The sequence below is a fragment of the Typha latifolia genome, chromosome 2, assembly GCF_019914945.1.
Source record: "Typha latifolia isolate L0001 chromosome 2, TyphaL0001v2, whole genome shotgun sequence".
In the NCBI taxonomy this organism is placed as follows: Eukaryota; Viridiplantae; Streptophyta; class Magnoliopsida; order Poales; family Typhaceae; genus Typha; species Typha latifolia.
Genome location: NC_133087.1, coordinates 3669242 through 3684639, shown reverse-complemented (window position 1 = coordinate 3684639; position 15398 = coordinate 3669242). Strand labels below are relative to the sequence as shown.

The following is a 15398-nucleotide window of genomic DNA, read 5'->3' as shown; positions in this document are numbered from 1 at the left end:
AATGATCTACCTCCCTCTTGCTTCACCCTCAAGGAATTGAACCTAAAACTAAAACAAATGTTATATGTCGATGCTTTGGCATGGCAAGCTAGGTGATAGTCAAGAGCATCTTCAATATATTATTTTTACACTAATAATTTAAAATATAATATATAACTTATTGATTTTTAATAATAATATTATCATTTGGAAATATTTTCGATCTTCAAAATGAGTTTATTTAAATCACTTTAGAGTTTGTTTCAAATTTTAATTTTTAATTCTGATATTTCAACCATATACTTTTATTGAAAATAAATTAATTTTACTAATATTTTAGTAATTAAACTCTAAAGAAATAGTGCAGTTCCAAAAGTCAAACTTTCGACCACCCTCCTATTCTTCCTTTTGACCAAATCTATAGAGCGGACAAAACGAAGGTATAGTTGACGTAACTACCACAGTTCAGCTCCACAGCCACTGCCTCTGCTAACGCAGCTATATATATATATATATATATATACACACAAATTAGTTGCCGACCTCAATGGCTTAGCCGCCAAGGCAAAAGAAATTTAAGCTTATCTAGAACTATCTTTATTCAAGTTACACATATCAGAGAGCAATGGGAGGTTACCATTGCCAGAAAAAAAAAGTTATCTTTAGGCGTTTGTGGCCGCTGCTGCTGATGCCACTCAGCTTAATTGGTAATAAATTCTCATCTCATGAAATTCTTACTGCATTTTGCTTAAGAAAAGATAGGAGTGGCCTTAAAAGAACGATTCCATAATTTACAACAACAATTTTAGACGAGTCATAATGAAAGCAAAAGCAATGAGACCCGGCTGACTCACATCTCATATTGGCTAATGTATCTGGAGTCTTGTTTAAAAACTTTGCCAAGAGAGATGCACTTAAAACCAACCGCACAGTGCGTAAGAATGTCAATCTTTTGCTTTTGAAATGAGAACGGCATTTGGACTTTTAACTCTTAAACTTAATTAATTGCTATTATATTTTAAATTTGAATGCATAGTTGTAAAATGATTTTGTTTAAGCAAGCTTTTCTATTTTACTCTTTTTGATCGACCATAAACCCAAGAGGTTAGCGCTTCAGGATATATAGAATCAAGTGATTGAATTAATAGCACATTCACATTTAGTGCAGCTGCAGTTTGTTGTTCATTTTAGAAGAACAGCTTTTGCATTTACGGCCAAGAATTGTAAAAAAAGAAAAGAAAAAAAGGCTCCTTGTCCCATATTTGCACCTTGTCTTGTAATATTATTGAACTTATAAGAACGTAGAAAGGAATGCATACATATATCACGTAATAGGAGGTTTAAGTTAGACTTGTGCTCTAAAATACTAAATTTGAAGCCAGCCATAGTGAAGCTCAGAGCCCGGCTCTAATACTATTCAACTTAAAAAAAAGAAGAAGTTAATTTTGTCCTATAAAAGCTTAATTTAAAATTTAAAATTTTGTCTGTATTATTTATTAAATAATTTAGTTAATTAAATTGATTATAATTTAATTATACTAATTAATTTTTAACAAAAATAAAATAATTTAGTTAATTACACTAAATATAATTTAATTATACTAACTAATTTTTAACAAAAATATTACTGTTGGAAATATCTTATCAAGATCTTTAAAATGAGTTTAATATTAAATTATTTAAGTTATTTTTTATTTTTATTTTGTGTAACATAGTTTAGGTATGTTTAATTAAAAAATTAGTAATTTAAAATTATTTTTGAAACCAATGAATATCAGTCTTTTATAAGATGTTGATTAGAGTTTTCTAACAATATATTTTTTATTATTAAAAATAATAACATTAAAAAAACTTATTAAATAATTTAAAATAATATATATACTAATTAATTAAATAATAAATAGGCTGTTAAGCTCTTATATTTGGAGCCCCTCCTTTTGAGATGCTCTTAGCTGACTTCGAAGTCTTTGTTGTCTAGTGAGAACTTGGTCATAATAGATCTCATTTCATCTTTTAATTGGGCGGTGGTCAATGATTCAAGCATGCAGGCAACCAACAAGGGGTCAGAGGAATCTACTCCAGAACCACTGAGAGGAGCATCAATTCAATTAACACACTCATGAAAAGGTTATAAAAAGTTATAATATTCGCCTTCGTTGATTGATTGTTCTCATGTGAACGTGTACTTCGACCGGCTCATCTGATCTTTCGTGTCGATGCCTGTCTAGAAGTCCAAACAGAGTATAATGGCGTGTCAGCATGGGGTCAGCATGGGGTGGCGGCGATGATGCAATCAGAATCTTTGACCTGCCAAGATTGTGTTAAAATTAACAAGAAATATGGGTAGTGGAAACCGGAAAGAAACGACAACTTTTAGCAGATTTTTCACTTGCATATATAATTCCAACGTTGAACACTGTAAGAGCTCTCTTGATCTTTCAAAAAAGAAGGTGAACAAAAATATCATGATAACTTGAGCTGTTTTACAAAATAACTTGCACATAACAATGCCACATTTACTGTACACAACATCTTCACATCTGTTTAATAGGAACAGTGGGTAGATCATCCAGGGACTAATATATTCCTAAGCTTTGAATCTGACGCCAAATGTTGGAAAATTATATCAGCTTTCTAACCACGTCAAAGATCCCATGATCAGAAGTTTGCTCGGCAGTTCACCGGCACATGGTGCAAGGTATGTGATCTTCTTCCTGTCAGCAACAGTATTGGTAAATAAAGATGAAAGACTATATCAGCAGCAAAGGATTAACTTTATCAATACCTCTGGATGTCTATATCTGTGACATAGATAAACCCTGCCACATTGCTGCGTTGAATTTAAAGGAATTGTTAGGAAAAAATATTTGGGGATAATAAAGCACGAATCATAAGTATACAGAATACAAATTATTTTTAAAGAGTTTTCCCATCAGTCAGAAAGATGACGGCTGTATAGCTAGCATTTGCATTTGCCATGCAGCTCTTTGAGCATAATGGGAGCTTGCCTAAACTTACTTATGGTTTACCTTTAAATATAAGCATTACTGATCAGCACAGCTAAGAACCAGTAGGAGAATTGAAAAGGTTCATACTCGTACTATTCCACTAAATTGACATCAGAGCAAAAATAACTTCACAGAAAGTTGTTTCAGTTCTTTATGACCCTTTAACTCTACTGTTTAGCAAGAAAAAGAAGCAAGTGTACAGGCCAACAAATGTCTCACACCACCAACTCCAGCCAATTAAGGGAGAAAAGATATCATCAAATTTGGCATTATTTATGTCCCAAAATCTGACTTCTTTCATACAGAATATGTATGTCCCAAAATCTGTGACTTCTTTCATGCAGAACATATTTAGCTATGGCAACTCTCGTGGATGTTTTGTCACGCAACTATAAATGAGTTCATATTTTTGCACCCCACTTATGTAATACAAGCAGGAAAATCAAGTGACAGATAATTGCTAAAATGAGCCCTCTGACATTTACCTGGAAATAATTTGATCAGATTCCTTTGCATAAGAAACAGCTAGAACCTGATGGAGCAAGTCACGATTTATGTTAACTGCCACTACCCGAGTAGGGTCTGCTACAGGATCCGCACCAATTGGGAGTGCTGAACGAGGAGCTTGTGGACCCCCACCAATTCGGTAAATTGCAACATCACTAAAATTGATAATATTTGAATGTGGAGACAGGTCGTTTGCAAGGCCATAAAAGTATTCCTGTAAAAATACAATTTAAATTTCAAGTATGACATAGTCTGCAATATTTAAAAGGAAAGGAAGTCATGTAGGGCGGTGAAATATTATTAAGCTCATAGAGAAGATTTACAGAACTAAATTACAACATACTGATCTCATTCAGCTATGATAAATCCAGAAAAGCAGACCTTAGCAACTGCAATAAGTTAAAAAAAATTCTGGAGATATTCTCATCATACTTTCTTAAAAAGAAGCTTCTGAAACTTATTTAGCTATCAAGAACAAAAGGAACTGAAAATTTATGTATTTTATGACATTAATGTATGCTTGCTTCATGTATAATGGAGTGATTCCCTACAGTCTGAAAAAAGGTTGAATATTTTTTTCAGATACACAAAATCTCACTTTATAGAGTTCGTAAGGAAAAGGTCAGAGCAGTTGGCCGTAATTATATCTAACTCATGCAATATGTCCGGATAAAAAAAAAGCTCTTAATTTGACATCAATTCTTCATCGACTAGAGCAGATATAATAGCACCCATGCATATTGTACTAGCTTACTGCAGAATTATTAAACATCACTTTTTTTTCATTAGTTAGGTAATATATAGTATTTTGAAGCTCGCCCCAATTAAATCATCAACTAAATAAACAAAATTATTTAAACTTATGTATACAAGAGGAATGAGGAAAACTGTTCCATATGTTTGAGCTTAGGCCCAAATTTATTGCTTACCTTGATTTTACAACTTCTGGATTTCTGGCGGACCTTCTGATTTCTCAGTACAACACCTCCTGATTTATGAAGTTTCACCACATCCACATTAGATTTGCTCTTCAGTACATCTTTCAACACGCTGCAAAGTTTCTCCTGCACAAGACACACTAAAAGCCATGGACTAAAGGCTTCTTAAGAAAGTTCCCAACCAAATGTAGATCTAATGTTTGCCCATCAATGACATTTCAAGATAGAAAATATTGAAGCAGATACTACATATTTATGTTGTTAATCCATATGATGAAGCATGCTCCATATGTAGTTAAATCTAATGCAGGAGTTTATGTATATTTGGATTTTATATCTGTTACAGATAAAATAGAGTTTATAAAAGGAACCCACCTGCCCTAAGACCAGAACCACATTAGCTTTGAAAGTATCAATTGCATGAAGAAGCAACTGCACACCAACAAAGATGGTAACAAATAATTAACCTGCTCATATATTAACAGTCCAACTTTGTGTATAGAACTATGCACTAATAACAGTAGTACCTCATAACCAAGGCCTTCTACCCATCCCATGGTGTTGATCACCATGCCTGCAGCTCTAGATTCAGCATTGCCAGAAAACTGTCTCTCTAGTGTTTGGGCAAGCTCCTTTGTGAGAACCTTGTAGAGTTCTCCATGAGAACTGCCAAGCGAACACAATTAATATATTAAAATACTAGGTTTCTGAGGAAAAAAAAAACAAAAGACATGCACACATGAGTATTCTGTTACTCTTTCTTTTCTGTAGTCTAGCAACAATACGAAAGAAAATCCAACACTGTGTATTAGCATAATACAATAAAATAGTCACCTGGGTGTTGTGTGCCCGAAAAAGTATACAAGGGGCATCTCCAAGGGGATTCCTTCCACTGCATCTATAGGCATCTCAACAGGAGTAGCAGCAATACATCCAGGTAAAGTGATAGACCCTTGACCAATATCCAAATCTACAAATGTAGGTTTCCAGCTCTGCTTGCAGGCCCAACTGAGAAGCATTCTGCACAAGGTACTTTTTCCGGAATCTGTGGGTCCAACAACGATCACTCGAGGACCCTGAACACTAACGGTGTCAGTGCTTGAACTAATAGCACATTTAGGTTGCTTATCTTTTATCGAAAGCATATAATCATCCCTTCCTCTTAAATCATTGTGTTCATTATGTATCACATTTATAATGTTATCAAGATAGGTGAAATATACTAACTAACCACATGAACTAAGAAGCACATACATGGATACGGGACACGGATACGACACGATACGGACACGGGGATACGACAAATCTTAAAAAAACAGGACACGATACGTTTAGGACACGGCAAAATAAATAAATAAAAGCATTATATATATTATTGATACGTTTAAAGAAATATTTTTCTAAACTTATAGTATAAAAACATAAGCATGCATAAATTATTCATGAGAGAAAAACAAAACGTATACAATACTACAAAGCCAAAAATGATAATGCTAATACATCATAATACAATTCTATATTATAAGAATAAATATCTAACTACCTGAGAATAAATAACTAACTACCATTACTTAACTACAGTGGATGGCATAGGCGAATATGTGATTTTATAATAATTTGCATTAATATTAATTTTCTTGTATGTACTAACTTGTGATTGTTGCATTATATTTCTATAGCATATGTAGGAATTTCCTAAAATTGATAATTTATGCTATCAACTTTTATAGTATATGATAAATCTTATGTCCAAAAAATTTCTCAAGGGTGTCTAAAAGTGTCTAAGGAGTGTCCGAATTTATTCTATAATTTTTTAAATATGGGATATGTCGTAGAAGTATCCGACACGTGTCCAATGAGTGTCTGACGAATCACGGCATGCTATTTGAAGTGTCCGTGGTTCATAGCACATGAATAATGGCAGTATTTGCCAACTTTATAGAATGGTCATAACTGAAGAAATCCTGCAGCCACTATAGTTGGAGCAGGAATACTACCTGCGAAGTATCCAAATCACTGCCTTGCAATGCCTTAGCGCGAGCTCTTCGTCCATCGAGTATGGCATGCACATTTACATAGCTCACCATGGGCGTCTAAACTAGCCATATAATGGAAAACAACAACAAAAACCAATTACAAATCAATACCGCCATAATCATATACAAAAATAAACCAAATTAGGTAAAATTCACCTCATCTGCTACATATTCAACCTCGCTAATTCCATCCAATTCGATGGTCGCGCCATGCCAAGTAAAAATCTGAGACATAGGTTTTCTAATTTGAGTTAAGAATTGGAGGAATGGACCAATAAGATGAGAAGAATGGAGTCAAACCGCGATCTTGCTACGAGGAGGGATCGGGAGCCAGTTCTGGGGCGGCAGCTCGGTGCCGAATAATTCGGCGGTGCCAGAGAGGAGGCGGGCGCGGAGAGGAGAGTCAGGGCCGACCTCCACCCTCAACTCGCTCTCCTTGTCGAGCTTGAATTGGCGGGATTGGGCTAGAGTAGGGGCTTGGCCGGACGCCATGGTCGTTGCTTGTCGAGCTCCAAAACCCTAGCACAAAAGGTTTTGGGTGTGGGTAAAATGATAAGAAAAATAAAGAGGAAGGAATAACATAGTCACTTCTAATCTTTGAACAAAATCTATGCTCATCAAATCCACCACTTTGCAATTTAGTTATGCCAAAATTCACAACCTGTCAGCCAAATATATTTCTAATTAGTTGATTCTAAAGAGCGGTTCTCCAAAAATTAGAGGACTGAGTTATCCTAGATGGACAGAAAATCCAAAATTAGTAAATTGTCATTTTAAACATCCAACAATAAAGGAACACAAGTGTGTGCAATTTTTCAGCACACATATGTTTACCAAGCAAGTAAAATATAGTCATTAACTCATAAGCTCCTAATGAAAAGCTTAGCTATTTTAGAAACATCTCAAAAAGTAAAATAAGATAACTGTGCCAGATGGCTTTGCTATAGAACATAAATTTTATGTGTTCACTAGCACATAAAATAAGATATTTTAGTAATATCTAATGAAAGTAAAATTTGAGACATTGAATCACTAGCTGCCTTTCACAACCAAACTAAATTATCACGTCTTCTGCTAATCAACAACAAATATTCCACCAAATCTCCAATCAGAGCAAATGCTTAGCTACAAAAAAATTGGCAAATCAGTGAGCACATTAAGATGTAAAAAAATGATTTGCTACCTACAGTGCTTCTCTCTCACATGAATTTACCAAACATAACGATGCAAATAATTATAGTAATTAATTCTCAAAATACCTCTTTTCGACGGAGGACGAGGCTTGCCGATGAAGTACTTAGGGATTCGACGGAGGAGGAGGCGGCTACTTGCCGACGGGGGAGGAGGAGGAGGAGGCAGCTTTCCGACGGAGACGACGGAGGAGGCCGACGGAAAGGCTGATTGGAGGAGGAGGAGGAGGAGGAGGAGGAGGCGAGCCGGCCGCTTGAGATGAAAGGGATTGGGTTTGGCCTTGGGTGGGTTTGTGAATCAGGCTATATAAACATAGCCGAGCCTATCGAGTTGAACCGAGCTCGAGCGACACCCCTGCCTGAAAGTTTCAAAAAATATTTATGGATGTGTTTGATTATAGAATTGGATAAGGGGGGATTATAAAGAGATAACATATTTGTCTTAGTTTATAACATACTATATATGGAATAACTAAACAAAATAACATTATTATCCTTAATTAAAAAAAATACTAATTACTATTTTAAACTTCAATTATATTATATTAATTATCAAAATTAAACACGTTCAATTCAAAATAATCAGAATCAATACCAAAAGTATATACAAATAATATTATCAAAATTAATCACGTTAAATTCAAAATAATCAGATTTAAACCTAAAAAGTAATACAAATTCAAAATAAGTTAATGTAAAAATGCTTAATAATAAAAAATAAATAAAAATCTAAAGTTTTTAAATATTTTTTCATATATACCTTTCGAAAATATAGATATATACTTCTCAAAACATATATTATTTATATAGATACTAGTACCACCCGAGAATCAATAATTTAATAGAAAAGACAAAAATATTCTTATCTAAGAAAAATTATAAAAGTCTAGAATAAGGTTAGTTTCATCTTTCTCATATCCAAATTATTCAAATTTTAACATTTAATTAATCCAACAATGTATCTATGCAAAAAATAAATTTAAAAAAAAAAAAAAGAGTTTTGAAGCTCAATAAGCAACAACCATTGCATTCCCTGCTCCAGCCCAATCCCGCCAATTCAAGCTCGACAAAGAGAGTGAGCTAAGGGTGGAGGTCGGCCCAGACTCTCCTCTTCGGCACCGCCGAGTTCTTCAACACCGAGCTCCCTCCCTAGCAAGATCGTGGTTTGACTCCAATCTTCTCTTCGTATCGGTTCATTCTGTCTCATACTTTAACTCGGCATGGAGGGATCCTCGAATTGGATGGAGTTAGCAAGGTCGAGTATGTAAAGGACGAGGTGAATTTGACCTGATTTGGTTTATTTTAGAAATGAGATTATGACGGCGTTGACTTATAATTGGTTTTTTTTGTTGTTGTTTGTCATTCTATGGTTGAAAAGCTTGCAAGTTATCAGAGAAGAAGGCTTCTTGGACTTGGAGAACCAATGAGCAGCAGATCATCTGCACCCTTGATCGCAGGAAATTAAATTAATTACTCCTCGAGTACATACATGCAAATTAAGTCCTCCTGCTTGGATAAGTGCAGGAGAAAAGAATTAAAAGATACTAAAAAGTTTCCATTTGATTTCTATCATTCCTTGTGTTGAAAAATTGATGCTGTTGCATTTCTTCCCCATGGATGGTAACGAAGCCAAGGCCGTAGATTAGCTAAACACGACAACCCAAAGTTGACTTACAACTCCGGACGCTTCGCATTAAAGAGACTTCGATCTAATGAAATGATTAAACCAATGCCATAATTGTCAACGCTTGGATAAACAGAAGAACAGTTTACTTGGAAATTTGGAAGTAGCTTGGATTTGATGAACATTGGATTACTAAGCATCTAATGAAATGATTAAAAATATATATAAAGATATCTTTTGGTACAGAATTGTCATTGAATTTCTTTTAAATATTATTGTTGTCACTGCATTCTTCAAATGCCATAAGTTTCAATGATGTATCTTTTAGAATTATCATTATAGTTAATTTTAATATCCGTAAAATATTTCCTAATGTATAGTCATTAAAAAACAAATACATTCAAGTGATTAGAATACCTTTCTTTCTTGATATTTTGTGCGTAGAATACTTATCACTAAATTTTTTTCTTGCACACAAATAAATTCTGTTTTCTTGGGATATGATATCGGATAATATTATATAATCTTTGTTTCTTTTTAAGCAGTTAACAAAATGGTATTTTATTAATCTACAATCAATTCTGATGATGAATAGTAAGATTTAACTGTAGAATGATTACTAAAAGAGTTTAATAATTTCGGTGGCAATAATAATATTATGAAAATACGTTAGAAGTTTTGATATATTAAAAGTTTTTAATGACAGTTATGTAAAAATTCGACGAATGTTGTTACGAACCAATTTTATCCAATTCGTAGCGGTTGATATTCAGATCTGCATAGATTTAGGACTTTTGAGTGGAAGCATAGATTTCTAGGTATATGATCGAGGTGATGATAGAGTAGAGGCCAAGTAGTTGATGGAGGTGGCTCGACAATCGATGATGATGGTAGTGGTTTGTAGATGCGGATGCGATAGATGGTTAAAGTCTATGATTAGCCTACAACTATGGTAAAAAATCATACGAGAGATAGAGACAATTAAGATAGGAAGACTAAGGGGGAGAAGTAAGCCTGCCCTATGAAACTAAGGGGATCAACGAAAGAGGAAGATTAAAAACTAGACAAGGCCGTGCTAATGAAAGAGGTGGCGCTGGCTAGTAAAGGAGGAGGAGGGAGATGTAGAGGTCGACTACTTAGTTGAGAGAAATGCTAGGACAAAAGCCAATTAATCTTTCATTCTAAGCATATCTAAGATATAAGCCATAAGGCCATATTTATAGAGATTAAATTAAAAAGTCTAAAATAAATTTAACTAAACTAGTCTTTCTTATCTTTCCGCCACAGATAGATTTCGAATCTAAAAAAGTTGTGAATACCAAATTGAATCACATCAAAGGGAGATTGAGCTCAATGGATTGAGTCTAATTATCTTATTTGGTTATATGGTTTAGTTAAAGCCTTTAAAATTTTATTTAATTAGCTAAATCTAACTATGCTGAATTTCGAAAAGGAGAACAAATTTATATAACATGGTTAAAAATCTTTTATTTTCTTTTTGTTTGTAAAATGCATCAACATGTAGATGTTATACCAAATCCCTTCTCCAATTTGCTGACATACATAAAAACAAGAGTATATATACTAGCCTTTGAGCCCTACCCTTCTATACCTATATCTAATCGCCCAGAACAAGTAGAACCCGAAGTTGACCACGCTGAGCACGCACATCAACCAATAGAACCTCTCCAGCTGGTAATGGTTCAAGTTGCTCCCGGACAGCCACGCCTTATGCTCTCCCTTCCCCGTTGCGCTGTTGACGATCGAAACGAGCACCGAGCTGAGGTAGTACCCCATCGCCAGCGACGCCCACGACAGCGACGTCGCCATCGACCGCATCATCGCCGGCGCTTCGCTGAAGAAGAACTCCAGCAACCCGGCCAGCGTGAACAGGTCCGCCGACCCCAAGAACAAGTACTGCAGCGCGATCCAGAAGAAGCTGATGGGAAGCGGCACGGTGGAATCCACTAGCCCCTCTCTTTTAGCCACGTTCTTCCTCTTCACCTCGACGAGAGCCGCGACTGCCATGGCGATGATGGAGAGGACTAGGCCGGCGCCGATCCGTTGGAGGTGGGAGATGCCCGTTTCGGTCTTGGTGGCCCGGCGTGCGAAGGGGATGATGACGTGGTCGTAGAGGGGGGCGAGGATGATGATGAATGTGACGGGGAAGACGGGGAGGGAGGCCGGGGGGACGGCGAGGTGGCCGACGCGGGTGTCCATGGTGGCGGCTTGCTCGACGGAGAAGGTGGAGAGCTGGGCGAGGCAGCAGTTGAGCATGATGGTGGAGACGAAGATGGGGAGAATCTTGAGGACTATCTTGACATCCTCGACCTCTCGTACTGTGCACGCGAGGCAGTCGTAGGTGGCTTGAGGTTGCACTGCTCTGTTTAGGAACTTTAGGTCTTGAGACAAGGAGTTGTTGGTCTGGGTGTTGGATTCTTTGTTGGATTCGCTTGGTTTCGCTGTTGGGCTTGGAGCACGGTCGATGATGGCGTTGGTCGGAGCCTGAGATGATCCGCGGCAGCTAAATGCTGTGGCGAGTAAGACCTGTGGCGATTAAAAGCTCAAAATAATAAAATATTCACTATTTTTGTAGGTTGCTATTAAAGTTAAATTTAATACGAGTCTTTAAAGCAAGATATAGGAGTTAAATGATTAAATATCGGTAAGGTTTAATTTATAAAATTTCAAGAAATAATTAGAGCGAGTAAGAACGAGTACTACTAATGATTAATTGAGTCAACTGTCAGGGTTCATACCTTGGCTATGATAGTTAGAGGACTCCCAGTCGGAATCTTATTCCTATAAATCCGAGAGCCGGAGAGGAAGACCGGAATGGAGAGCAGTATAGCAATGGTGGATATCCCAAACCCCCATTCCCATCCCTTGTTGTCCTCCACCCACACCACAAAGGTCACGGCGATGAGGGCGCCGCACGACAGGCAGAAAACAAAGTAGTTAAAGAAGGTGGACCGGGCCTTGCGGCCGCGCACGGTGCTATCGTCGAACTGCTCCGCGCCGTGAGCCGGCAGCGAGCCCTTTATGCCGCCAACTCCGAGGGCCGTGAGGTAGAGGCCGCAGAAGAGCATCGCCGCCTTCCCGCCAGAGACTTCCTCGCATGGCGCTTGTGGAGGATTGCATGAGGGAGGCTTGAGGGATGAAGACTTTGCTTGTATTGTGAGGATCACCAATCCCTATATATATATATCAAGATCATGACAGGATATTAGTAACTTTTTCTTTTATTAAAAATCAATTATATTATCTTAAAAAAATGCGGAAATATCAGAGATATCCTTATTCAAAAGATCTAAAGAATAATCCTGCGATATAAGTAGTTTGAAATGTAAAAAAAAAAAAGAAAAAAAAAACTGTGCGATGATATTTGCATGTCCTCCAAAAAGTGAGACTTTTGAAAACAAAAACAAAAATATTCTTCATTAAAGTTTTCTAGTATTCTATTTTTGGTATTGGTTATTCATGTATTTTAAAGATTATTTCTAGTATTCTAACAAAATATTTCTTGATTAATGTTATTTTCTTTGAGAATGAATGGATTGAGTTAGTTAGGGGTGTTGCATAAAAATTATAAGCAAAAAAAAAAATGAGGGTGGGTCACAGGGTCACAGGTATATAGAGACGTATGGTGTTAGTATAAAAATATGAGATGCTATCTGAACGTTTCCCTATAAAAACAATTGATGGTCATAAGCTAAAAAGCTACTCTAACGTTTTCTTTTATATTGGCTACTATCCCATTAATGCAGCTCATGTGTTTGACGTAATGAATCACCCAATTTCCCAACCCTTTGTCACATATAGACGAGTCTATCGGAGACAAGCTAACATAAATACAATCGAAAGTCTCAGAAGGAAAAGATGCTATTCCAATCTCCTCCTCCGCGTGGTTACTGTTGCTGGAGTTGTCTTTTCCTAGGTGGGGGGCGAGCTAGCTTTAGCCTTTAGGCAATGCCATTCATTACGCCACTAGGCCTATTCCCCTTGGCCAAGGTTAGCAAATTAGTACAAATTCCAACCAGAATTGCTGGGCCCCGCAGCATTCAATTTTAGGATCATGAGATGTTAGATTCCAATGGCCACATGAGCCCATGCTTAACTCCTCTTAATCTGCCCAGAATCTTCGGATCCATCCATAACGGTTTTCTTACTGCCCATCTTAAAATTGGCAATTTATCTGGAGACAAGGACTCTGGATAATGTTATCTACTATTTAAAAAGGCATTTTATTGGATACTTACAGAGAATTCGATGAAAGCACTTATGAGATAGATAACAAAGGTGGTGAAGAAGGCATCCGAGAGAAAGCCACCAAGCAGGCCGAGGAGGAAGGCTGTGCCCATGAAGTTGGTGACGGTGGTAGCAGAGTGAGACGGCGAGAAGTGCATAAAGCCCATCAAGTAAATCACTAAGTTGCTCGCATTGGCTAAGAATGCCAAGTTCTCCATAATCTCCACCACTGATTGAAATCAATATTTTTATATTAATCAGTGAATTGATTTGTAGCAAAATAGACACAGTCACATATTATATATATATATATATATATATATATATATATATATATATATATATATATATATATATATATATATTCGTGGATTATTAAATTTGATCAAAGAAGAATGTATTATATTATCATAACAAGAGGGGGGAGATCGCACTTATTTTTTGTATTGGCAGATTAAAGTTCCATCTGGATTTGTTTTCTTTTGCTTCATACTTTAGCCTACTTGCAGAACAAGGGAAATTTAAGCATTTAATCCCTATGGTTCAAACTAAGTATTAATTTCTAGCCAACCATTTGGGACGTCCTTAATTACCACTATAGAAAGATTATCTTATCTAAAAATAGTGAGAATAGTTTAGTTATTTTATTATTTATTTATGGTGAAAAATAATGGTGCTAGTAAAATATATTTACTTTTAAATAAAAAAAAGAATCTAACAGTTGTAACTTGATGTTGGACCATGAACTTAAGTATTTAAGTTTGAATTACAAAGAGATAAGCTAAAATTGAGTTAAACTACACAAGGGTAAACTGTAATTTGTCCTATTTTTGAAGACCAACTTTGCAAGAAAAATTATTTGAGTTAACATAGTAGAAATAGTGAGAACATTCCTTGCATATGAATTAAGAGGTTCTCTTTTGCAAATATACCTGGTCAAATTGGCGGCTATATACCAAAAAAGTAAAAACGAAAGAGAAAGAATCCTTCTTAATTCCATGAAAGGAGAGATGTAGGAGTTCTTAGAAGCCTCATCAAGGTAGAAGAGAGGATAAAACTTGAATTTTTTTGGAGAATCTAGCTGAGAGAAAGGAGTAGAAGAAGCAAGAAGAGTATGCAGAGAGAGATTGGTCTGAGACCCAGCAAGCAAGAGAAGAAGGAGATGATCAATTATTTTTGTTTTCAATATATATCTTTTTACCCATCTTGAGATTAGAATCTTGAAGAGTGTAGAAGAAGAGTACCCAGAACAAAGGAGGCAGCAAGCATGCCTCCATGTTTGCCTCTCAAGGCTGCCCTATTCCTCCAATCCACATAACCCACCCATCTCTCCTCTTCATGCCCATCCTCCTACCATTGACATCAAACCAAAACAAAATTATAAAAAAGAAAACAATTAGAACCCACCTGAAAGGATTAAACAAATTAAAGCAGGATAGAGAGAGAGAGAGAGAGAGAGAGAGAGAGAGAGAGAGAGAGTTAATTAAACCCCAAAGAGGGAAGAAGAAGAATAAGAAATCAACACACCATTTCTACTGCTTCTCCTGCAACTATTCTTGAAACCTCTATCTTAGAAGATGTAGAGATGCAAAGAAGCACCGTTATTTAAAGGAGTGGAGTTAGAACCAGCCTAGCTCTATATGTCCTCGTTGAAAAAGACTTCAACTCATATATATATATATATATATATATATATATATATATATATATATAGACACTAATTAATTTTAGTATGCCTGATATGATTGAAATTTTACACAGAAGGGAAGCTAATAAGATATGGCCCATAAAAGGGGAGTTAAGGTATGATAGATATACTATTCCATGGCTTAATTGACTATATCTTATGGGAGGAAATAAATGGAAGC

At 36.1% G+C, this 15398-nt stretch overlaps 2 protein-coding genes across 2 annotated transcripts; both read right to left on the bottom strand.

Annotated features, from left to right (window-relative positions):
• Positions 1 to 2415: 2415 nt before the first annotated feature.
• Positions 2416 to 8051, bottom strand: LOC140782868 (protein CLP1 homolog). Its single transcript, XM_073129703.1, has 11 exons — positions 7728 to 8051; positions 6769 to 6987; positions 6625 to 6693; positions 6430 to 6525; positions 5267 to 5508; positions 4960 to 5098; positions 4808 to 4864; positions 4424 to 4558; positions 3473 to 3708; positions 2765 to 2809; positions 2416 to 2693 (listed from the first exon to the last, which is right to left on the bottom strand). The coding sequence occupies exons 2-11, from the start codon at positions 6958 to 6960 to the stop codon at positions 2606 to 2608; spliced, it is 1299 nt and encodes a 432-aa protein (XP_072985804.1). The 5' UTR covers positions 6961 to 6987; positions 7728 to 8051; the 3' UTR covers positions 2416 to 2605.
• A 2693-nt stretch (positions 8052 to 10744) lies between these two features.
• LOC140782177 (protein NRT1/ PTR FAMILY 4.6-like) lies at positions 10745 to 15142 on the bottom strand. Its single transcript, XM_073128622.1, has 5 exons — positions 15058 to 15142; positions 14775 to 14880; positions 13542 to 13759; positions 12042 to 12476; positions 10745 to 11829 (listed from the first exon to the last, which is right to left on the bottom strand). The coding sequence occupies exons 1-5, from the start codon at positions 15058 to 15060 to the stop codon at positions 10867 to 10869; spliced, it is 1725 nt and encodes a 574-aa protein (XP_072984723.1). The 5' UTR covers positions 15061 to 15142; the 3' UTR covers positions 10745 to 10866.
• Positions 15143 to 15398: the final 256 nt, after the last annotated feature.